The sequence below is a fragment of the Bombyx mandarina genome, chromosome 24 (assembly GCF_030267445.1).
Source record: "Bombyx mandarina strain Sakado chromosome 24, ASM3026744v2".
NCBI lineage: Eukaryota > Metazoa > Arthropoda > Insecta > Lepidoptera > Bombycidae > Bombyx > Bombyx mandarina.
This window is the reverse complement of record NC_143230.1, coordinates 8,026,029-8,052,550: the sequence shown is the minus strand read 5'-3', so window position 1 is coordinate 8,052,550 and position 26,522 is coordinate 8,026,029. Positions and strand designations below refer to the sequence as shown.

Here is a 26,522-nt window from a genome sequence, read left to right as displayed (position 1 = left end):
GCGTAAAATCGCAATAAGCACACTGGACACTTTTTTTTATGTGAAACATCTATAGCCCCGCACGTAAAACCGATTTCTGGCGTAGCGACGCGACGCGTCGCCATGCGCAATCGACTGTGCGATTCTCTCCCACTCGATCCGGTGTTAAGCCATCTCTCTCGCTACACTGAGCTCGGATACCTATAGTGTATACAGTGTTGTTTACTACAGTACTCATAACCTGTGTTTTACTTGAAAACAAATTATTTTTTCCTAATATTTTATTTTATTATTACCTATGACATATTTAGTTCCTATCACAATCTGTTCTTCTCTGCATATTACTTTTACGAAATAATGTCGATGTTTCACATCTGCCAGGCGTCCCGTGACGGCTCACATTTTTTTTTTCATAAATTCTACTTTCCGTGAGTCTCTATGCATTGCATTGCACATTGCAAACGAAGTCTCTGCACAATCTTTCTCCAACGAGTATTATTTTATACGGGGTGTGGGAAACAGGTTTTTTTTGACTTACCCTTGAAGCCAGACGAGCATACGCCCCACCGGATGGTGAGTGGTTACCGTCGTCCATGGACATCAGTAATACCAGAGGTAGTATTAAGCCACTGCCTAGCGTTATAATTATACTATCTACCAGCCTTGTTTGAAGAAGGACATGTCATAGCGCTCGGAAAACACCATAGAGGGGAGCTCATTCCAAAGCCGGATGGTACGTGGCAAAAAAAGGTCTCTGGAAACCCACAGTGGATCTAGATGGTATGGATGGGCCCTACTCCGGGAGCCCAAATAAATACCAGTTACTTACATTCGGGAGTCCCGGTCCAGAGATGGAAGCAGTACTTCACGCGGGACCGGACTTGTGCTTCACCTGGCAGCCATAAGAGATGGACAACAATGGCATCACAAACAATTGCTCAGAGCACTTCCCATGGGACACGTAGAACCGAAATCTCTCCGTTGACCAAGAGATTATTACACGTCATCCCTTCATCGTTCAATCCATCCAAGAACATGTGTTTAGTACTGTTTTCCTTAGAATACCGGGTACTATTATAATACTTGTCTGCTAGATTTGAACGCCAAAGTCGCCTTGCTTGATACGAGTACCTATATTGAGAAACTAAGAATTATTGGTGGCCCGGTGTTCTTTTTAGGTTTCACCAGGATATGTGAGCGAGCAAAGGCTCGGCCAGGAGAAAAGGGATATGCTAACAGCTGTCCGTCCGAGCGCCTCCGAAGGAGATCTAACAACTCAAGGCCAGTTGCTTAGCAACTGAATCTACTACCGGATCGGAATCGCGACCTGCTGAGATCCGGTGAGAAACTCAGCAGGCTGATGTATGGGTTGGGTTGCTCGTCGAGTGTCGTGTCGAGCTTTTTCTTACTGTTAGAGCTAAAGGCGTCTAATGCAAGAGTTATAGGATCTGGTGGATTCATAAGGACTTGTTTGAGGCGCCGACGCCGACTGGCTCCTGCGTGGCCAGGAGTTTAGTAGTCAGCGGCGGCAAACAATAAGATTATCATGACGCCTACAATTAATATTGCTTATTTCAGGGTGGTATATATTCGCTGTTCTATTTTCTATTTTGCAACGTAATATAGGTATAAAAAAAAGGTTTCAAAAAAAACTTGCATAGGTTACTTGTACTATTATTTTTATTTAACAAACAAAAAAACATTATTTCTGAAATTTCTTTATTTCTTTAGCAGTTTAGTAGTACATTATTCTATCGAAACACAAAATTTATTTATAAATATATAGATAGGGAGTTCTTTCAACAAGTAATCTGTGATGGACGATTTTGGGCCGATTTGAGACAAGGCACCACAATCTCCAATTTGTATTTATTAATATTTTTTCAAACAGAACCAATTTTGTTGATTTTTATTCTCCAATGCGACTTTACAATTTCATTGTGCACCATTTTTGATGGGTAACCCGCATTATTCTAGTACACACAAAGACGAGAACGTTGCCAAATAGTAAAATACACAAAAAATAAATAGTTGATTCCCCGCGACATTCCCTACCTCCTAATTTTCTTAGCTTTGAAAGATTTTCATGTAACTACCGACCTTCTTCGTAACATTTCAATAATTTACATTAATATTTCAAATGGTCGATTTTCATTACTGCGTTGCGACATAACGTGCTCCATTCCTTCTAAATAGGGGGCAGTCATCTGCAAACGAAAGGGCACCATTGTAGGGTCCCCTGTCGATACGCAGGACAACCCCAACAATTTAACGCCATTGCCAATCTCAAAAGTGCACCCAAACAAAACACTAGTCGTTCATCTCTAAACCCTGCTAAAACTCTGCTTTATCACGGAGCAGCCTAATGCCAGACTTTATAAAATATCTATGGGTAATATCTCAATACGATAGAATAGCCCAATTAAGTTTTTATTTCGCCTAATGGTATTACGAAGCTCCATTATATTAAGTCCTCAAGTTTTAGGATAAACAACTCAAAACTTACTGGTCTTAAAACGCATTTTGAGTCTGCAAAAGTTATTAACAGAACCCTACCTATTTCTGCCGCGAACCATCCATATATAACAGTTTCTTTAGGATGTTGACTCTTTCAAAACCTCAAGATTGAGGACAGCTCGGCTCCTGTTACCAAGAGCATCCTAGCTTTACTTAATAGCCCTCTTAGCGCAAACCTTGAAATTGATATTGTCCGTCCGGTATTAAAAATAATTATTCTCCAAAGCTTACAGGGTTTTTGTGTACACTAAAACATTGCAGGTGAGATAGTAACTGCTTCTCGATTGCGCATCGTTTATTTCATAACAAATTTCCGTTTACAACATCATAAAACGGGACGGTATCCAACAGAAAACACTCAGCCTATCAAAGATCACAATTCATTAAAAAAAATGAAAACTTATTTGATAATCTCTGTACGATCCATTTTCATTCCGAACACATACACACTATTTTGGATAGAGGCATTTTCTGTTGGGCCACGTCAGATTAGACAAAAGCAACACGGTACAGCAATGGAGTGGCGCTTTTGAAGACGCGTGCATTTGTCTCGTTTCTTCAGTGTTGCCAGCTAATAGTCGTCGATGTCGTATAGATTGTCGATTTCCTCGTCGTCGAGCTGCATCGATTGGAAGTCCACTTTGTAACGGAGGAGACCTGAGGGAATCGAAAGAATTGACCATCATTTTTAGTGATCATCGAAATTGCCATCACAGATACACAAGTTTTACTCTTTACTTAAAAATAAATTGACTACAAAAAAATGACTTCAAATCTACAAACGAAACATTGATCTGTAAATCTCATTATTTTTTTAATACTCATATTAGATTGTAACTCGAAACACAGAGTACTTGTGCAACTACGCGCTTTCATTATTCAGGCGGATTGACACTGCGCGAACGAACCACGCTCTAATAAGGCAGTTTATTTTAATCTTTAAGGTTTTATTACGGCCCGTCGATCGTGTACAGTACCTTAATCTATGCCAAGCTCTTTCATTAGTAAACTATTCGATTGACCAAACTAGCGCCCGTTACTAACAATCAATACGGAAGCCATGTCATGTTAATTATTATCGTAACGCGGACTAATTTAAGCGCCGTCATGACCGACTCAAATGTCAAAGTGAACTCAAATTTATATGGAATTGGAACACCGCCCCTAATGGCAAAAGTAGTGGCTTTGTACCAACTGCATACAAATTTGAGTTAACTTTTAAGTGGTCGAGAAGTTAAAGAACTCACATTAAGCACACAGTACATACAAAGACAAGCTCTCGAAGCATTCACAGATACGTTACCAATAAAATAAAATATTACAGATCATTGTTCCGTGTCCGGTATTTATTTATAATTAAAATAACACATACTTTAAAATTAAAAACAAAAAAAAAACAAAGACCAAAATTATTCTTTTTTGGACCCTATTAACGATGAAAAAATCCCAACAAAAACCCAAATATTTGTGGTAAATAATGAAACAAATTCAAGTACTTTCTGGTTCGTCTAGAACGTCTATGATTTTGTGTGAGACACGGACAAACTTTTACTCATCGTACACAAAAAGTATCAAACGCAAAAATCATAGAGCACTACGGATGTAACCACAAAATTACGAGGATAAATAAATTATTCTCATATCGCAAATATAAAACAAATATTCACTAAACTAATAAAGAAAACATAAATGGTTCTTTATTACATTACCTCATCTCCGATTCGTTAGCATGTAAATTAAGAACGATGATATTAGTGAAATTAACAACGGTAAATCAGCAAAACAAACAGTCAATTTCGATCATAAGTTGTTCGGCATTGGCATTTGGTATGTATCTAGTACATACTGCTATATATAATCATATCATGAAAGGTCGTTTGAATTCTATTGAGAAACGTAGTTATACTCCTACTTGAGCACTCGTGAGCATATTAGCTTGTCTCCGTTCTAAAGAGACAGTAATACCATAGCATCAAGCGCTCATTGTTCAGAACGCGAGTATAGCCCACGCATATATCGAAAAAGAGTCAATAATCTTCTATTTATATAAAAATTAATTGCTGTCCGTTAGTCTCACTAAAACTCGAGAACGGCTAGACAGATTTGTCTAATTTTGGTCTTGAATTATTTGTAGTAGCCCAGAGAAGGTTTAAATGGTGAATAAATATGAAAATGCTCGGAATTATATAAAAACAAACAATTTTGTTTTTCCTTTGATGCCCCCCCCCCCGTCGGACGGATTCCTTTTGTTCGTTTTGAGTTTATTTTATACAAAAGTTTAGGTCTTTTATTTATCGATTGAGGCACTACGAGACTTCAGACTTGCCGGGTCAGCTCATGACAAATATATTATTTTGTACTGGTTGCAGATAAATCTTTTCATAACGGTAATGTGGTTTCGATGGGTGGAAAGTCTCGCCACTCATCTATTCTTAAGTTGATATCAAGTCCCAAGCCACACATCGTATGCCTCGCACGCCGGTAGGGCGCCTTGTGAGTCCGCACGGGTAGGACCACCACCCAGTCCCTTTCTATAGCGAAGCTGTAAGCTGTATTACATTCCAGTTTGAAGGGTGGGGCAGCCGTTGTATTGTAAAACTGAGAGCTCGCGTCTCATGCATGACGCCATGTTATTGACTCCCGTAAGCACATAACACTATCAACTTTTTTTTCCCTACCCAACTAATAGATATAGCCTTGAGAGGCTATGTCAGCGTAACCTAACAAGTAGGTGAACTCACGGGGCTCAAACCTGACGATGTTGTTGCGAACATTAACTCTAGCAAGAGCTGTGCTTCGCTAAAATCTACCACCGGATCGAAAACGCGACCCACTGAGAAGATCCGGCGAGAAACTCAGTAAGCTGTGTCTGTGGGTTCATTTACTCATAGTTTTTCGTCGCAAGCGACGGGTTCGACGAGAACGATGACCGGTGCTTGAGGCACCGTTAGTGGATCGGAAGGATCCGAAATTACGTGTTTAGGGCGACGTCGACTGTTTATTTACTGTAGATGTCTATGGGCTCCGGTAACCACTTAACATCAGGTGGACTGTGAGCTCTTCTACCCACACAAGCAATAAAAAAAATAGAATTGCCTCAAAAAATCATCAAATTAATCAGTCAAATGTGATCTTTTAATAAGCGCGGTTGCCTTAAAATATTATGTGAAAAAATTAATTCCTTCTTCAAAAACTCGCATTTAATTTGACGGGTTAACACAGTACATTGAATATTAATATTCACTTTTATTGCGCAGTCAGCTACGTCATGACGCATCCCTAAAGGGTACGGTGTGCAAAAAAAAAAAACAATACTTAGGTATCATCCATCAGACCGGCATATATTTATTCATAATATTCCTGTATATGTTTCAATTGCTTTTCGGATAGACATCGAAAAACAAAACACTATTTACTACTGAAAAGCCATGGGACTAATATTAATCGTGGCGTTCATATATTTTATTATAACATCGGACCGTATATATAATTTTTTAAACAAAATTTTGTCTTTAAGCAAACGTGGCAACGAATTTTTATTTGCTAATAATTTGAGTGTGAAAGTTGTGAGGGAACCATTCTCGGAATGAAATATAATTTTCGCGATCAAAACACATTCATTTCATTTTAACATCTGGCTCGGTGGTGCAATAGTTAGCGCGCCTGACTGGTCGTGGGTTCCCATATCGGGCAAAGATTCGTGCGATGAACAGGTTTGTTTGATTTTTGTCGGAATGTTTATTATCTATGTTTTTTTTTTATTGCTTAGTTGGATGGACGAGCTCACAGCCCACCTAATGTTAAGTGGTTACTGGAGCCCATAGACATCTACAACGTAAATGCGCCACCCACCTCGAGATATAAGTTCTAAGGTCTCAGTATAGTTACGACGGCTACCCCACCCTTCGAACCGAAACGCATTACTGCTTCACGGCGGAAATAGGCGGGGTGGTGGTACCTACCCGTGCGGACTCCCAAGAGATCCTTCCACCAGTGATTACGCAAATTACAATTTTGCGGGTTTGATTTTTATTACACGATGTTATTCCTCCATCGTGGAAGTCTATCGTGAACATAAGTATAGATATACACGTATACAAGTCTATCTATATATTAATACGTAAAGCAAAAACTTTGTACCCCTTTTTACGAAAATTGCGCGGACGGAGCAGCATGAAATTTTCCACACTTATAGAGAATATAGAGGAGTGCAGAATGTTAATATATTTTTAAATTATGCATATAAAACGCTTTGAATGAATAAAAAAAAAACATTACACACACTACCATCTAATTGACAAACACACAAATACATGTATACTTTGTTTATTGTCAAACTTTTATTATTTAAAGTCTGTAGTCAAATTGCGAATAGATTAATATGTATTGTTTGTCTTTAATATTATTTGTCTGTAGTGTAGTCTTGGTGAAATGAAGAAGTTTATATCTTTGTCAATCAATAGAACCATAATAATGTTCAAATTTATAATTTCAATTAATTAAAGTCGAATTTCGACTACTGCAGGACCACTAGTATATGTAAGTATCTAGTTCGTATAACATAGGAAACCGTAATTTGGGGTTCCTTGCGTGATGTGTTACCGATTATAATTAAAATGCCCGAGCCAATTATCTATACCAGTCTTTCCCAAAGTGGGCGCCGCAGGCCTAAAGGGGGGCGGTAACAGACCCAAAAAAATGGGGCGTTGTGTAGAGGCTTGGGAGGCGATTTGTAATTTCATCTAGGAGGAATCTTAGACACCGTCTGAGCTCTCGCTATAGTGGTTATTAAGTAGGTGAAAAAATGGGAGCGCTAAAAAAATATTTATTCTCAAAGTGGGCAGTAAACAAAATAAATTTGGGAGCCCCTGCTCTATACGAAGCGATGCTCACCAAAGACTTATTGGCTTAAATCGATTAGTGGTCTAATCGATTTATCTAATCAGGTTCTAAATTAAACATTACCCAAGCCTCTGCCGAGAAGAATTTACAGCTCAAGCAGATGCAGGTCTTAAATACCCAATAATCGAACCAACACCGCCTAGTATAGCGATCAGCGTATACGTAACCAGAATTACATTAAAGAATGAATATAGATTCTCAGTTTGTATCAAGTAGGTATTATTAGATCTTATATTTTAACTATAAATCGATAAGCAAAATCCTGTCCAAGCTTTTTGGTATTGATGCAAAATTACCATTGGCAGGACACTATTGATGCTATAGTGGTCGCGGAACTAGTTGGCCACGCCTTAGGTGGCGACAGGGGTGAGGGGGCGGGTTGCCTACTGATCGTAACGCACATGAGATTAGACAATGATGACTAAATAAAATAAATAAATAAAAAACAACTGAACTTTTAGAAGTTTGTGCGGTACCTGGTCTAATTATATTGTAATTAAAAGTAAAATAAACAAAAAACAAATTGAGTATATGAAATTATTCTGACATATTTTAATGATATATGAAATAAATCTGACATATCCTCTGAATCACTTGATTCAGAATCATCTTGTAACTAATAATGATTTCGTCCATCATAGTATCAAATCTCACATCAATAATGACAGCAAGCACCCCCGCCCCTCTGTCCCACCGCTCCGATACCTAACAGCCTGGCCACGGGACATTCGCCGATACGAATATTCGCGCGGTGCGAACGGCGAAGCGTCTAGCGACTAAAATAAGCGCATAGAAATGTACCTAACAAGCCACGCGCACCGGCGACCGGCGAAATGTACCGAGCGAATCGCGCGATGCGGCGGGCGAGCAAAACAAATGCATGAATACGGACGGCGCGAGCCACGGAGTCGAGCGGTAGTCGCGGCGAATAGTACAGTGATTAAATAACTTTAGTTGTTTTCGCCGCGAAAAATTAACGCCGAAATTTTTATATTTTTTATTTATTTTTTATTTTATATTTTTAAAGTCGTCGTGGCCTAACGGACGTCCGGTGCAATCGTGTTGAGCGATGCACCGGTGTTCGAATATCAGGCGGGTACCAATTTTTGTAATGAAATACGTACTCAACAAATGTTCACGATTGATTTCCACGGTGAAGGAATAACATCGTGTAATAAAAATGAAATCCTCAAAATTATAATTTGCGTAATTACTGGTGGTAGGACCTCTTGTGAGTCCACACGGGTGGGTACTACCACCCTGCCTATTTCTGCCGTGAAGTAATAATGCGTTTCGGTTTGAAGGGTGAGGCAGCCATTATAACTATACTTGAGACCTTAGAACTTATATCTCAAGGTGGGTGGCGCATTTACGTTGTGGATGTCTATGGGCTCCAGTAACCACTTAACACAAGGTGGGCTGTGAGCTCGTCCACCCATCTAAGCAATAAAAAAAAAAATAGCTGAAATACTAGCTAGACCAGCTATTTGAAAGTCTAGCCACCCAAAGTATTTCTCGTACTTCTTGTGGAATTCTCCATCTATAGGTATACTCCGATTCTTATTCAAATCATGTACTTCACAATCTTTTCCAAATAATAGGTCCTGAACCAAAAAACTATTAATTTGTAAGCAATATCGAGATAATTTCGATATAGACATTTCGCTGTCGGACTTCCTTACTAGTCGCGGCGGCGAACGTGAGTACCCGTGGCCTGCAAACGGTGCTGCGCGAATGGTCGCCTCGTCCACCGCTTCGCTGTTCGCACCGCCGATCCCCGTGGCCAGGCCGTAAGGCGCGGCCAACTAGTTCCGCGCGCACAATAGTGTGGTGCTAGCGAGGTCACCGACCCCAGTGTTTTGTACGCTTTCTATTGCTTCGCGACAAACATTACCACTAAATAGCTCGATTTTAAATAAGTATTATTTAAAAAGATTCCAAATTATATTTTAAACATTCAAACTACAAGTACGGTTCCCTCACGGCTTCCCCCCACAGTACACAATATTTTTTTGTCAATCCTACTAAAAAAACTCAACAACAACAAAAATTCTAACGCACTGATATCTAATGCTACGGTATATGGAGAATCAAAAAAGCATTTCGTATTACTAACGCAGTAAACCACATAAAATTTATTTAATTCGTTTCAAAGACAATCCGGAAAAAAAAGTATCTCCCCGCATACACGATCAAGTAAACTGTCAAATTCCGAGCCAACGTCAAACGTCATCGATGACAACACTAATGATCGGATGTCAATTCAAATCTCTCGTCCCTAATCACATTTGACACGTAAACCAATAAGGATAAATCTTGACACATGACTGTCATCGAAGATAACTTTACTATTGTTACTGGTAACACTCGACTAACAGAATCCAAACAATTAGCATTTTTTTTAAAAGTACGTGTATAAAGCAAGTCAGTCCAAATTATGGAGGGTAAGGAGAACAGTCTCTGTGTGTGAAAAAGTGTCCGTTAAAATCTGCTAAATAAGGGTGGCGCTACAGTAGCAACCGGGTAAATTTTAAAAAAGGCGCTGAAAGTTATTAGAATAAGATCGAGAAATAAAAAAGTACGAAAGAACTGTAAGCACTACAAAATCACAAAAGTACTTTATTTAAAGCTGATAAGAAAATGCAATCGATGTCTCCACGTTTTACCACAGCAATAATTTTAGATTATATTGACGAAATTAGTTTGGACTACGTAAACATGTGAGGTCTTGTATATTACACTGTCACTAACTACTCTAGTCATTAAATATATTATAAATTTCCTAACTTGGCATACTTCAATCAGTTAACAACTGCTCAATTCATATCATACCCTGTGCCTATGCTAGCCCCATTCTGGAGGATTTTTGAACTGTTATTTAGTGCCGAAAGTGAGACACCTTTTCAAGCTTCTCCCATATGAGACGGTTCTCCTTACCTCTGGCCCCCATAGTCCAAACATACTGCATCTGAGGCAGAATCGTGTACAAAGCCGCCCGGACCAGGGAAGCGATAAGAGGGGGGATTACGAAAAGTCTTGCCATCCCTTTCACACTTGGCGAATAACGTCCGCGATTGCAATACATCCTTTTCTTGTCATATTAAAAAAAAACAACTCAGAACTAGATTTAAAAGACAACCAAGGTAATTTCTGAACGATTTCTTTTTTTTTAATTATATACAAACTAAAGACAATCTCCCCTATAGTTTAATCTATCAATCTTAAAATCTGTTTAAATCCCAAACTTGATCGTGTACGGCAGACGTAAGGAAAATAATCCGTTCTTTTAATATAATTTTTTTCATTTACCCGCCATTTACAAGAAATATTCGCAAAACACACACACCTAAAAGTCGACATTCGACTACAAACTTAATATTAAAAATAAATTGCACAAAATCAGATACATCACTTAGAAAACACATTAATTCGTAAATAAATTACTTGCTACTGCTACACAATTAAGCTTAGGGGTGGCACACTGGCGACATTTATTCGTTTTTTTTAATATATAGCAACATTCTTAGGGCTGTCGGGAAACACATTAAAAATGAAGCGTGAGAAGGAGGAAAAAGGATAAATAAATCTATAAATTTTAAGAAATCATATCGTATTGGGGCTCTTAATCTAGGAAATTGCGTAAGCGACTGTTCGTCGGCCGCAAACGAGCGTTTAAAAAGTCGCGTTTCTGACGCAGCTGCACTTTTGCCAATAATGAAGTATAATGAAAGATATGTTCAGTAAAATTGACAACGGATAAGGTGTTAAATATTTTCATAGTGCAAACTTTAATATAACAAGCGTAGTAGCACATTTTCGTTAATCTACAATAAGGACTCTTCATTAGGCCCAGACATCGGCACGAGAACTTCCCTGAGGCAAGATCCAGACATCGGATCGGGGCTTCGATTGCAATTAGACATGGCCGTGAAACACACGATTGCTTCACAGCAGAAATGGGCACGGTAGCGACGAATTAAGAGTTCTCGGAAATTTTCTCCCCGAAAAATAAATCTTAATGCATTTTGTATATCGACCAATTATAATATAGAGGAAGGAAAAGCTATTTTTATTAGGTTTAAGCGATATTTTTAGAACTTTACAGAAGTTTAAAATTTGGACAAAATATCATAACAAAAAAACTTCTACAGCTATTTGACTAGAGTAAACTTATTTGAAGTTCAATTAACATCAAACTTTTGTGCTAATACCAAATAAAACGCACCTTTAATTGCAAAGATAAATGTCGTGTATTGATCGATATGATTCATTAAGCAACAAAAGCACTTTTTTTTAAACTTAACGTCATCATTTCAAACGCCCGCCTGCAACCGACAGCACAATTCAAACAATGAAAGCAAGCTTAACTTCTAAATAGCATTTGTTGCTTTTTCGTTTTTTTTTGTTATTATTATTATTATTTTTTATATTATTATTAATAATCATCTAGATCTACGTCGTCGAGGGGCTCGTCCAATTGAAGTGACTGAAAATCAACTTTGTATCGAAGAATTCCTAGATACGTTTTAAAATTTTTTTCAAAATTTTTTACCCATCAATCCGCGTCGCGATCAGAGCAGCAGTGAAAAGAAATTTGTAGGTTAGTTCAAAGAATTTTCAGGAAAAAAAAATGTTTTTTTTTTCCGCCCAAAGCCCACGAGCTGATGACGCAATTAGTGTTGTGTTCCCATCGACACTCGGGGCCTCGGGGCAAAGCCAATTTACTGAAGCAGCTAACTTCAAACGGGCGATTTAAAACATCGGACGGCAGCTGATCATGCCTGATGGTGGTCATCGTCGCATGGACACCAACAATACCAGAGTCAAAGCCTAAGTCACCTAAAGCTATGGCGGCATAAGACATAAACCGTGCCAATCGTTACCATTATTATCATTTCAATTATTAACATATAGAATTCGCGGAGCATTAACGATCAAACCCATATAAAAAAATTAAATTATTCTTTATATTAATATTCTCAAATGAAAAATATGTGTACAGAAAAATATATGTAAAATAAAAAGGCATATGTGCAAACACCGACCAAAGTACCAAAAAAAAATGGATTCTAGAGAAATCTACACTTTTAAATAAACAAATAAATAAAACTTATAAACACATCTAAAACTACATTTACGGTTTCACTGAGCTTCTCGCCGGATCTCCTCAACGGGTCGCGATTCCGATCCGGTGGTAGATTCAGCGAAGCACCGCTCTTGCTAGGGCCGGTGTAAGAAATAGAGATGAAATGGATATCCGGTAACAATCCGGTATCCGGCCTATCCGGCTGGATTTCGGATAGTAAAATAGGTTATGGACAACTTTTATTTTTATAATCGCGCGTCAGAAGTGATTGCTTTATTAATTAGTTTTTTTAATTCTCGAAATGAACAAGTGGCAAATTGTGGTGAATTAAAACCAAATTGTCGTCGTACCGAGTCGTCGCGATCTCCGCTCAAGTGCGACAACACCCGAACGAATATTTCCGAAAGGGCCGAAGATCCGGCGGTGCGGCCTCGCAATTTGCCGAATATTCGGTATCCGGTATCCGGCCAAACCACTATCCGTTTCATCTCTAATTAGAAACGTGCTTGATAATCGCTGACTACCGTCAAATTTTACATCAAATTCAACCGCAAATGTATTTTAAATTTAAATTACATCTACCCCTGCCATAAGCCTAAGGCCGCGACAGGACATCATTGGAGCAAGCATAGTAATGATCACTACTGAAAAAAATAATCAATCAGTGCAAGCCTACTGTTAACAGACTCATGGGAACGTTGTGCATTATTCGTAAATCAGACAAACGACATTAACATTACACAAACTATTATTGAGAGTTTTCTTCTGTACCAAGATGTTAACATTACGCGTTTTCGTGATATTTGTTGTTTAAATATGGTAAACTTATTTGTCTGCTCCTAAAATCCTACCCGCAGATTTTAGTCTACACACAATCATGGTAGTTTGCAAAAACTTATATGTCGGGAACTTAACGTGAAAATGTGGTAAGAACCCGTTCAAGAATAGTGTTTTTAATGTAGATTACCGCGATAATTTAAGAAAACATTTAATTAAGTTTCAAAGAATAGACCTAGCTAATGATTTTTGATAGATTAACTTAAAGTGCTGTAATGTAGATTACCGCGATAATTTAAGAGAACATTTAACTTAGTTTCAGTAAGACTTAGTAAGACTAGACCTAGCTAATGATTTTTCATAGATTAACTTAAAGTGCCCTTGTAGGCAGACGAGCATACGGCCCACCTGATGTTGAGTGGTTACCGTCGCCCATGGACTTCAGCAATGCCAGGGGCAGAGCCAAGCCGCTGCCTACCTCTATCCTCTGAATCACTTGATTCTGAACTCTGAACTTGATTCAGAATCATCTTGTAAGTTTATAATGATTTCGACTATCATAGTATCAAATAATTATAAATAATCATATAATTTGTTTTGTGTATCAATAAAGGAGAAAAAAAAAGTTATATCAGTAATGACAGCAAGCGCCCCCGCCCCTCCGTCCCACCCCTCACATACCTAAGGCGCGGCCAACTGGTTCCGCGCGCACTATAGTTGATGTTGCATACGTAAGTTTATTTAAACAGAGTGCACTATAAGCCTTTGCCGAACCGAAGACTGATAGTGCTGATGGCTCGACAGACGACAACAGACAAAAAGACATGATACAAAAATCGTATTTTACTAATCTAGAGACAGTGCGCAATGTAACACAAACATCGGGTGGCAGTTCGCTTTTCATTGCCGGTTCACGAGATATTAATTTAGAAAAATATAAACTTTTATACACTTTGTTATAGCATTATATTTTTTCGGTTGTATATATATATATACTTTCATGTAACTGAAGGCAAAGTGGAAGGAAAGAGGCCAAGGGGGCGTAGTCCCATGCGCTGGGTTCAATCAAATTAAGACGACATCGGACTCCAGCATCAATGTCTCTATATACTGCGCAGAGGCCAGGAGAGAATGCAGGAACATAGTCCGACTTAAAATGCTCCCTAAATGTCACGACCCTCAAGGACTGAGGAGCACGATGCAAGGAAAAGGATACTAAAGTATGAATATCGCAAGACAGACACTAGTTGCTACAGAAGTTGTCCTATCAAAGCTAACGGCATTAAGAAACACTGATTCGGCGGTGGTTAATTACCGCCTCTGACTGCTGAGCCGAGGGTCGTGGGTTCGATACCCGCATCGCGAAATCATACGTGTTATGAACAGATTTATTTGTTTAATATCTACACATATATACATTTAGATTTGATGCGAGCCCTACACCCCAGCAGAGGTGATGATGAGGTGAGAATGATGATGATGATACATTTAGATATGTTATTATATGAATATGTGCATCAGTCTCCTATTCCTATAGTACAGGAGAGCCTAATTCGAGACTAAATTATCGTATGTGACTTGTCCCTGGGTTATTACTATAATGGCTCCCCATAGAAATCGGCAGTGGTACCTAACTGATTTGCAATAAACTCTAAAACATTGTTAATTAGGCTTTACTTAAATTCAAACTACAAACCTATCTGTTGATTTGTTAAAATCCTCGTAAAGATATTGTATTCTTATATTATTTTACAACTCGACTAACATGTCACATTTCTACATCTTCATAAAAGAACAAAATTATACGCCTAATTTTCCATTAGGCGACACATCGTCTTTGCGCATTAAAAGTGTACAATTTCCAAAAATATTCGAAATTGAGTTAATATGCGGGAATCATTTGGTATCTATCCAGTATTTTTCTCATAAATACTGTCAAAAGAGCGTAGTTTACTTTTTTTGTTTTTTAGTTTACCTATAGTTTGACTATTATTAACAAAATTAATACACAATTTTATCTTATTTTAAAAGACAGATAATGTAACTGATAAAATAATAAATGTTGCAAAGACGATTAATATTAGAAATATCATATTTTATGTTAAAACTTTACACTCTCCTGTAAAATTAGTAAGTTTTGAGATTATACAGTTTTAATGCGAGAAGAAGATATATGTCTACTCATCATCATCATCATCATTATCCTGCCCTTCTCCCAGTCACCTGAGGTCAGGGCAACATGTTTTCTCCTTCCATACTCTTCTATCATATACCATTTCTTCGCTCACTCCCCTCTTACACATATCGTCATTCACGCAATCCATCCATTTCTTCTTAGGTCTACCTCTTCCTCTATATCCTTCCACATTCATAGTCAACACTCTCTTACCAACCTCATTTTCATCTCGTCTCATCACATGTCCATACCATCCCAAACGCGCACTTCTCAGCTTCCATATAAGCTTATATATGTCTACTATGAAGATAATTTCATAAATATCCAATGTGCATTGCAAAACATTAATAAATCATGGTATACTGACCGCCGATCCCTCCGAAGCCGCGAACGAACTGGCTTCCCTCCTGGCTCTTGTCCGTGATGATCTCTAAGGTGGCACCAAACGACTTGTAGTTGTTGGCCAGCCACTCCAACAGCGGCTGGCACTCCACAAGCTCCAGCTCCACTCCGCTCTGATGAAAATAATAATCGACATCAAGATTCGGTTGGACGTGGTCGTGGGTGGACGAGCTCACAGCCCACCTGGTGTTAAGTGGTTACTGGAGCCCATGGACATCTACAACGTAAATGCGCCACCCACCTTGAGATATAAGTTCTAAGGTCTCAGTATAGTTACAACGGCTGCCCCACCCTTCAAACGAAACGCGTTACTGCTTCTTGGCAGAAATAGGCAGGGCGGTGGTACCTACCCGTGCGGACTCACAAGCCATACCTGTACCGTAGCTGTGGGTACAGCTTCGCTGGGCGTTTAATATTAACATTATTATTTCTCACCCCCACAAAGATTCTCATCATTAACACCCCCGCAACTGGTGTAGGGAGTCCAACACTCATATACATATTAGCCTATTCATTAAGTACCCGTATTTTCTACATCGATACCAAGTTTCAAGTCATTCGGATGCATGGTTCAGTAGTTATAATGGAACATCCATAAAAACGACTGTAGATTTATATATTAGTATAGATTTTTTACTTTTTAAAGAAAAAATCATCGCATTTAAAAACAAAAAATAAAGAAAATTATTAGCTCAGCTGATGCCGTCTTTTTTTTTCCCCTACCTATGCTGATAGCCTTGAGACTATTTTAGCTTCACCTTAGTAGGTGAGCTCACGGGGCTCAAACCGGAGTGTCACTAGCACTGGACTAACTTAAAACCACTTAAAATTATTCATCAGTGGATCAGAAACGCAACCCACTGAGAAGATCCAGTGAGAAACTCAGTGGGCTGTGTCTGAGGGTTAATTTACTCACCGAGCCCTTCGTCGCAAGCGACGGGTTCGACGAGAACGGTGACCGTTTTTTGAGATAAGCTGTCTGCAGTGAGTGCATCCAACAATACTGATTTTTAGTCATCTCACATAATAGTTATTGAGTAATGTAAGATTTGGAATCAGCTCTTAAAATTCAAAAGTTAACCTCTTTGTCGGTGAAATGTGATTTGTCCTTCTCTTGTTCAGGTGTCAGGTGGAGAATTGTTTCCTGGTTGGTGGCATGCGACTTCAATACGTATCTGTAATTATAATCATCAAATAATATATCTCATAAAAAATTAAGTAATATTTAATTTTTCATTTCAAACCAATAAATATAATTTATTTTATACCTTTTTTTCCCTACCTATTAGCTGGTAGCCTAAGTGTGCCTGTCCACCGGAGCGGAGAAACAGAGAAATATTAACCAACAAGATTGCACAAAATCAAAACAATAAGATTGAAAAATGATTTTGTGCAATCTTATTGGTTAATATTTCTCCATTTCTCCGCTCCGGTCCAGTGGACAGGCACCCTAAGAGGCTATTTCAGCTACGCGTGGACGGGTAGGTGAGCTCACGGGCTCGATTAGAGAGTATTTGCTTACACTAGCCCTAGCAAGAGCAGTGCTTCGCAGAACCACTGGGAAGATCCAGCAAGAAACTCAGTGGGTATTTTATACCATTTTAGACGATAAGGCCTAATTCCCCCTTAGTCTTAACGGCCATCTATTTGTCAACAGTGGTATGTATGGTCCAAGGGCTACTTAACCCTTCAAACTGAAAGGAATAACTGCTTCATAGCAGAAACAGAGGGGGTGGGTACACCATGTTCTGTACCATGTTAAACAGTGACGTTACATGTGATTCCTTTATTCGTAAGGACTCAAACATTGAGAAATGGGTCAGCGCTATATTAAACTGACACTACCAGTTAGAGTTCCCATTTGATGAACACTTAACACCGGATGAGCGTGAGAGCTCGTCTCCGTATCGATATAAAAAAAAAACACAACTAAAGGATGAAAAGAATTGTAGAGTAAACATTAACAGAACAGGACCCAAGTAGATTTAAAAAATCATAAATGAAAATGAGGATGGTAAGGGAGTGTTAACTATGAATGTGGAAGGATATAGAGGAAGAGGTAGACCTAAGAAGAAATGGATGGATTGCGTGAAAGACGATATGGGTAAGAGGGGAGTGAGCGAAGAAATGGTATATGATAGAGGAGTATAGAAGGAGAAAACATGTTGCCCCGACCCCAGGTGACTGGGGGAAGGGCAGAAGAATGATGATGAGAGTCAAAAAATCAAAATTTCAGCCAAACCTTTGTATGTCGAGGTTCTCCCAGCAGATCAACGTCTCGACGGATCCGAGTTCGAGAGCGCGCAGTGTATCGTCGACACCGAAGCAATACTTTCCTGTGTCCTATAAAATAAGTACAATAAGTCGTCGTGGCCTAAGGGATAAGACGTCCGGTGCATTCGTATCCAGAGATGCACCAGTGTTCGAATCCCACAGGCGGGTACCAATTTTTTTAATGAAATACGTAGTTAACCAATTTTCACGATTCACTTCCATAGTGAAAAATAACACTGTGTAATAAAAATTCAACCCGCAAAATTATAATTGCGCAATTCCTGGTGATAGGACGTCTTGTGAGTCCGCACGGGTAGGTACCACCGTCCTGCCTATTTCTGCCGTGAAGCAGTAATGCGTTTCGGTCTGAAGGACGGGGTAGCCGTTGTAACTATACTTAAGACCTTAGAACTGATATCTCAAGGTGGGTCGCGCATTTACGTCGTAGATGTCTGTGGGCTCCAGTAACCACTTAAAACCAGGTGGGCTGTGAGCTCGTCCACAAATCTAAGCAATAAAAAAAAGTTGAGAAAATCAGCCGATCTCATTAAATAAAACATTTTAGAACATTGAGTAATCTTTTTTTTAAACATTTATCCACTTTATCTGAATTTTTTTTTTCGATGTGTGGACGAGTTCACGGCGTACATGGTGTAAAGTGGTTACTGGAGCCCATAGACATCTACAACGTAAATGCGCCACCCACCTTGAGATATAAGTTCTAAAGTCTCAAGTATAATTACAACGGCTGCCCCACCCTTCAAACCGAAACGCATTACTGCTTCACGGCAGAAATAGGCAGGGTGGTGGTACCTATTCACGCGGACTCCCAAGAGCTCCTATCACCAGTTCAGTTTATTTTCCTATATACTATCTGTGACGCAGAATCTTTCAATGTAATTTTTACCAACTATGAGATATCAGGCTAACTTGAAAATTTTCACAAATATAAAGAATCTATGACAATATAACACTTTAGTCTGACTTCTTCACCAAGAATAAAAAGCTTTTATTTTTACTTTGGCTTTCAATTTAGTTAAGTCATTTTTCTTACTTTTTTAAAGGATATTCAGTAGTTGCAACTGGAACAAACCTGTGAGATCTCATCAAAGTAGCGTCCAATTAGTTTCTTCTCCTGTATAAACTTGACATTCTGCAAGGATTCCGCAGCCAGCTCTATAGCCTGATTGAAACCGTTTTCGCCTCCATATGATACGTCCACCAGTTTTATGATCTTGGCTTGGAGACGCTGAAAAAATACAAATTTATTTATTCAACTAGCTTTTACACATTTGCTTTGCTTGGGTTGCACTTTCGCATTTATAACTTTTTTACTATCTAATTTTAGATACCTCAGGGCTATTCAAGATACTCACGGACCGGTAGGTGAGCTCATGGATTCAACTTGATACAATTGCTAACACTAGTCGCAGCAAGAGATATTAAATTTTGACTTGTAACAGTTTGGTGCAAATTTTTTTTCTTAGATGGGTAGACGAACTCACGGCTCACCTGGCGTCAAGTGGTTACCGGAACTCATATAGATCTAAAACGAAAAAGGTAAATGACGCAACCCACTTCAATACATGGGGCCTAAGGTTTCCGTGTTTACAGTACAATCTGCTGCCCCACCCTCAAACCAAAACTCATTACTGCTTCACGGCAGAAAAAGGCTGGGTGATGGCACATACCTACCCGTTCTGACTCACAGAAATTATAATTTGAGGGTTTGATTTTTATTACATGATGTTATTCTTTCATCATGGAAGTCAATCGTGGACATTTGTCTTAAATGTTTGTCATTAGAAAAATTGGTACGTGCCTGTGGGATTCAAACACCAGCAGTCGCATCACTTAAAACTAATGCACCGTGCGTCTTATCATATTTTAAGCTAAATCAAATTCAAACATATATTATTATAGTTTGGATGAGACTCGGGTATACTCACAAGGCTTAGTTCGCCCATTGTAAATTTTTTATATTCACAAGAAGCGCATAACGAAATAAAATCTAGTATAAGATAATAAAAGAGAATGCTTTATTTCACTGAATTACAATTTCCATTTTAAAGGATTTCAATCTCACTGGAAGAACATTTTAGTGAACATACTAAAAATAGGTATACAAAAACTGTTGGTAGGTTAAGTATTAGAGAAAATAAAATTATTGGAATAAATACATGCTGTATTGAAAATGAAGGCAGGTGGGAATGTTAGTATTTGCAACATTTGATACTTTTTGGGGGCGTTCTTTGGATGACACACATCTGGAAATCATTGAAATTTAAAAATATTTTTTAAATCAGGTGTAAAATCAGTAGGTATCAGTAGTTATAAATATTTTATTTTATAAACAGATATGAGAGTAGAAGTGTTATTTTGATAATACCCTGAAAAGCACCCCACGCTTTTTTACAATAAAAAAATTTTTTCTTACACTATTTTTAATTCAATTTATTACAATTTATTTTCTAGTTTTTAGTTGGATTTTCTATAAAAGCGTATTTTGTTAGTTTTTTTTATACTAGCTGACCCAGCAGACTTCGTAGTGCCTCAATCGATAAATAAAAGACCTAAATTTTTGTATAAAATAAACTTGAAACAAAAGAAATCCGTCGACGGGGGACATATCAAAGGAAAAATAGAATTGTTATTTTTATTGAATTCTGATCATTTTCATATTTATCTACCTTTTAAATCTTCTCTGGACTTCTACAAATAATTCAAGACCAAAATTAGCCAAATCAGTCCAACCATTCTCGAGTTTTAGCAAGACTAACAAACAGCAATTCATTTTTATATATATAAACTTTTATTTATTATAGCTAACACTCACCGGATCAAACATATCGGACTGGGACAGTTCAGTCTTAAAATCAGCAGAACCCGCAAGGATGAGGCCAGCAACGTTCGGCCGGTCAGCACTGATGAACAGCTGGGTGGCTACCTCGGCAACCTTACGGACGTAATTGTGACGTTTCTCCATACGGAGACGAGCGAAACGCAGCGCTGACTGACCACCGCGACCGTGCTTCTTAGGGAGATCGACAGTAAACTTGTGGAGTACCTGCAACATACATTGAATATCTTGGATAAAATTTCAATTGTCAATCGAGAATTCATATTATAATTCGTTTCCAAATGATTCTTGTCCATGGTTGTCTGGAAGAGATCGCTCTTAGCGATAAGACCGTCAATTGTACTTTTATTTATTTATTTAATGTATCACATTGTTTATATTTTGGTGTGCAATAAAGAATACTCTCTCTCTCTCTCATTCATAAAGGCGAAACAGTCACAATAACATAATTATGTGCTCCAATATTAGCTAATGCAAAGTTAGTTTCAGATCTATACCTAATTCTATTAGTTAAAACGGATAGGGCAGCATTAAAATAACCTTGATACAATTAGTTATACACTATGAAATTGTTTCATCTGCACTACTGTTCTTATTCAAAAACTTTATTCAGTATGTTGATCATCAATCTAGTTTCATGGACTATATATGAGTCGTCTATTATCAAAGGCGGCAATCTGTACATTTGGACAAAAAATTTTTATTGATATGTCAATACAGATTTATTTGAATATAATCGTCTCCTTCAAAGAATACGGTTCAAAACCTGCATTAAATAAAGGTTAATAGTTAACCTGTTATTTATTTAAGATGTCGTTCCGAAGAGTTTTGTGACTGCCAATGGAATACAAAGTCAATAATTCGTTTTTCTGATTTACCAATCATTGTCCAAAAGTCAGATTGCCGCCTTTGATAATAGTCGACTCATATAGTAGTTTAGTTAGAATTATTTACTTTTTATGATAATTTATAACTATGCACATGTTACTAAATATTTATAAGTTAATTTACAACACAAGTGTGTGAAAGTATGTTCCAATATACGTGTTACATCACATCACATTGACATACCTCTCTAGTGTTTCCTTGAAGGGTACCGAATAATGCACCGTTACCATCCATAACAATGAAACCAAACTTGTTATCATCAGCCAGCAGTGCCGTTAGAGCCTCGGTGTGGAACTTGTTGTCGCAAAGATAAAGAGATGTGTTGATAGGCTTGAACGGCTCAAAATCAATGTTCACTTTCTTCTCCTTACCTTCTTCTGTCACGATAGTACCACAGTATATAACTAGGCCGTTTGGTGGCACTGAAATTACACAAATGATTAAAAATACCAATCGTCAATTGTACTTTTTTATGTGTTTAATGTTTCACATTGTTTTTTTTTGGTATACAATAAAGAATACACTCTCTTTCTCTCTCTAAGCCTTGGATAGCAATATTTGGATAGCAAAAAAAAAACCTAACAGATCCTGACTTATCGCATCATTCATACAAAATCTGGTAGTAGGACCTCATGTGAGTCCGCACGGGTAGGTACCACCACTCCGCCTATTTCTGCCGTGAAGCAGTAATGCGTTTCGGCTTGGAGGGTGGGGCAGCCGTTGTAACTATACTGAGACCTTAGAACTGATATCTCAAGGTGTGTGGCGCATTTGCGTTGTAAATGTCTATGGGCTCCGGTAACCACTTAACACCAGGTGGGCTGTGAGCTCGTCCACCCATCTAAGCAATAAAAAAAAAATACTGTCAAACATTGTAGATTTTTATATTTAATCTAGTTTCAGTTGCAAAAATCATACACATAATTTGATGTATAATTCATAGATTCAAATATATGAACAGAATTAGGTTATTACTGAAGCCGTATTACACTCAGCTGTGACAATTAATATTTGAATGATACTGTGACCGATAGGTTTGTTCAACCAAAGCTATTTAAAAGTGTTTTAAATCACAAACCTTTAGTATACAGCTTGAGTCGGTGCTGTACAGAAGTAATTGCGCCAAGCACTGAGAGACGATTCACACGTGACTTGATATTGGAAGCTGTACCAAATTCATCAGCCAACATCTTTGATACTCTCGAGATTTGATCCTTAGGTGGAATGATCAGGGATATCATCGATGTTCCATTTCTGAAAAGTGAACAATGCATTCGTTAATTGAAAATTCTGACCTATTATACTGTAAATGGTTTAAGACTTTCAGGTGTGCACAATTCAAACAATAAGAACAAACAACTGAAGAATTAACAATTATAAAAAAAATAAATGATTGTTAATTATTTCATTAATTAATTAATGAGTAAAACTAATTAAGTAATTATTATAATATGTACGGTGAAATTTTTTTTGTTATGCTTTCATGTCGTAACCACTATACAATCATACATACGCCCATCAACGTCAGCAATGACAGGGGCAGAGCCATGCTGTTGCAGATTATTTTGCAAAATCAAGGCATTATAAAATTTCATTACAAGCTATGAGAACATAGGTCACAAAAATCATTTTGATCATGAATTAATGTTGTAAGATATGGCATATACTTTCTTTGTGGGCAGACAAGCATACAGTCCATGTAAGCACTGTATATGAACTTTTGTAAGTAATCGTAAGGAATTTGTGAAAGCAAAAGTAGTACCAACTTATAAGTGATGCAAGAAATAGAATGCACTCCAAAAGGAAAATATTAATCTATTTATTTGTCTGAGATAAATTAAAACGGTTGCATTTAAAATATATAAATGAAAATAAATCAATATGTGATGTTAAACAGGTCTGTCCAGTCAAGTACCACTATTGTACTTATGCTACAAAGAAATCATATTGACGCTTGAAAGGCAAACATGACTAAACAACAATAACTGCTTTGTACATAAATGATAGGCAATAACCATATTCGATGCGCAAAAAAAATATATTTCTAGATCTATTAAAATCATTTCAATCCTACAGCTACTAGCTAAATTCTACTACAGCTAGATTCGTTAAAATAAATTTTGTTTTCAGGTATTTCAAATTTAAATTAGTCTATGTAAAGTTCACGCATTGTCGCTTAGTCACGTTTGCCTTTCAAGCGTCGATATATTCCTGTTTGTAAGACGGTAAGCAGAAATACAAATGAGACTGCTTGATATACAACAGAAAACTAAGCAGTGATTTATTATGTTAATTGAGTTTTAAAAAAAAAAAAAGTAAAAAGGTTGAAGTTATGTGATTATGAAAATCTGAAAACAGTTCTGAGTTTTTTTTTGGAATTTATGGTTCGTTATGATAATGCAAAACGTCAGTTTCTACATTTAAGTCGTGGACTGCGACATTTACCACTTTAGGATATGAAAAAAAAAATTATATGCATTTCGAAATTATTTCGTAATAGGTTACGAAAATCCTTACAACAAAGAACTGCTAAATATACGAATGAATCGAGAAAAAAAACCGCTAAATTTCCACGTACAAGGCATGATGATCGATCGTTACTAACGATGAACTCATAAATCAAACTCTGTTACATATTTAGGGAAAATTACTAGAGATGTGTAAATGAGCTACGAAAACTGAATAACACTTCCGTTTTGAAATGAATCATGTTATTATGGTCGTAATGTAGGCGTTGGAAGCTTTCTTTAGGGTCAGCATCATTGTAGAATGCGCATTCCTGACCGTAGCGTGTTTGCAAGGTTATGCCTCGCGCACCAGCGCATGTCGACAATGACGCAGCCTCGTTGGCAATTACATTCCGTCATGTGGCAATAACAAAGATCACTGAACATTTTCTGTGAACTGAAGAGAGACTAAAACAGAACAAAACTTACCCTCTGGCCATTTCCAAACTCTTTATAAGTTTCTTTATCTTCCATATTTCGACATTTCGATCGGCCGACGATTCTTCAGACATTTTGTTTCGCTTTTTATTTAACTAATTAACCACAAACACTATATTTGTATAAATAACTAAAATAATGTCTTTGCACAACACCAAAACTTTAAATAAACGAATACTATGGAAAGGGAGCCCGAATTCCAGTTTCAAACTGCCCTAATCTAGTTTGAACCGGACGGACGAGACACCTCGCGACTCCGATCACACTTTCTAGTTTACATTTACGTCTGCGGTTGCTCGGACTTTTCTTCTTGTGCGGGGATTCTTGGATTTTTTCTTATTTCGGTTACCCCTAAGCATGTGGAACACAAAATTCAGACATTACAGGAATAAAAGATGACGTTGAACAACCAATCGAACGAACGCCTCGCCGTCCGACGGAAAAATGAAAGAAAATAGAGATGTATCATGACGATATTATCAGATACTAGGATACCTCGGACATCAAGATACTACAGACATATTATTATGGTATTAAATTCAATCAATCGGGATCACTGTTGTTGTTGGAATTTTAGGAACTCACCTACCTACTTCAAAATGTTCGTTGAATATTGCTTTTGTAAACATTTTTTAAGGACGTAAGGTTACTTGAGTGAGTATGGCTAATTTTTTTTTCTACTGTCCCAGCTTTTATGTCCTATTATTAAAAATTACATAAATTTAGAAATTTCAATACTTTAATTGTATTGGACAGTGAGTTTTTGTGACTTTCAATAACTTTGATCGTTCCTTCATTTTTACTTCAGTTGCCTTAGATAATATTTGCCTGTCAATCTGCTCCGAATTTAGATACGTGAGTCTGTCTTGCAAAGTGACGGCAAGATTAGTCCAATAAATGGTGGATGGATGAAATGGCGTTAGGTCTCGGGAATAAACTTGTACCGACATTACCCCTTAAATTTAAAGGAAAAAATCCAGGTCAGCTATGAGACCTATTGTATTATGTGAATCAGAAGGCTGTGCTACCAAACTGATGGACAAAAGAACAATGCTTGCAGCAGAAATGCTAATGTTGAGATAGATGTGTGGAGCATCAAACCTAAATAGTTAAAATCAGAAATTAATATAGGGGAATAAGGAATTAGTCTAAAAATAGCGCTGTTGAACAAGTTGAAGAGTCGTAGGTTATCGTGGTATGGTCATGCTATGCATAAAGAGATAACGTTCATAAATCTGTTCTCAAAAAATTAAAAATATTTTATATTCTATTATATTCGAATTTAATTGGAATATTGAAATACAAAAGCTTATGGTGACTATCAAGTGGTTGATAATGTACGAAATTTAAGTAAGCGATTTTAAAATCACGAACTTATATGAACTTTACGTCAGTGACATTTTTTTTATTTATTGCTTATAATGGGTAAACAGCTTGTTCACGCTGTATAACGAAGTCGTCAACAAAAGAAGTCGTCGTGGCCTAACGGATAAGACGTCCGGCGCATTCGTGTTGAGTGATGCACCGGTGTTCGAATCTCCGGAGGGTACTAATTTTTCTAATGAAATACGTACTCAACAAATGTTCACGATTGACTTCCACGGTGAAGGAATAACATCGTGTAATAAAAATGAAACCCGCAAAATTATAATTTGCGTAATTACTGGTGGTAGGACCTATTGTAACTCCGCGCGGGTGGGTACCACCACATTGCCT

General features: G+C 37.6%; 1 protein-coding gene across 2 annotated transcripts; it reads right to left on the bottom strand.

Moving 5' to 3' along the window:
* Positions 1-1,684: 1,684 nt before the first annotated feature.
* eRF1 (eukaryotic release factor 1) lies at positions 1,685-25,648 on the bottom strand. Of its 2 annotated transcripts, XR_016325306.1 has the most exons (10): positions 24,798-25,648; positions 22,940-23,115; positions 22,045-22,283; positions 20,950-21,180; positions 19,207-19,362; positions 18,082-18,182; positions 16,921-17,014; positions 15,805-15,952; positions 4,206-11,913; positions 1,685-3,153 (listed from the first exon to the last, which is right to left on the bottom strand). XR_016325306.1 is itself a non-coding variant. In XM_028179980.2 (9 exons), exons 1-9 carry the CDS (start codon positions 24,878-24,880, stop codon positions 3,068-3,070), a joined length of 1,314 nt encoding a protein of 437 aa, XP_028035781.1. In that variant the 5' UTR covers positions 24,881-25,648; the 3' UTR covers positions 1,685-3,067. The 2 variants fall into 2 exon arrangements, 1 of the variants encoding a protein (XP_028035781.1); XM_028179980.2 differs by lacking the exon at positions 4,206-11,913.
* Between the last annotated feature and the right edge of the window lie 874 nt (positions 25,649-26,522).

Bases quoted from the DNA above. Each gene is read 5' to 3' on its own strand.
- eRF1 (XM_028179980.2), bottom strand. From the start codon at position 24,880: ATGTCTGAAGAATCGTCGGCCGATCGAAATGTCGAAATATGGAAGATA. The intron at 21,181-22,044 runs GTATGTCAATGT...TGTATGTTGCAG, and splicing joins TTCAAGGAAACACTAGAGAG to GTACTCCACAAGTTTACTGT. The intron at 19,363-20,949 runs GTGAGTGTTAGC...GTATTTTTTCAG, and splicing joins AGTCCGATATGTTTGATCCG to CGTCTCCAAGCCAAGATCAT.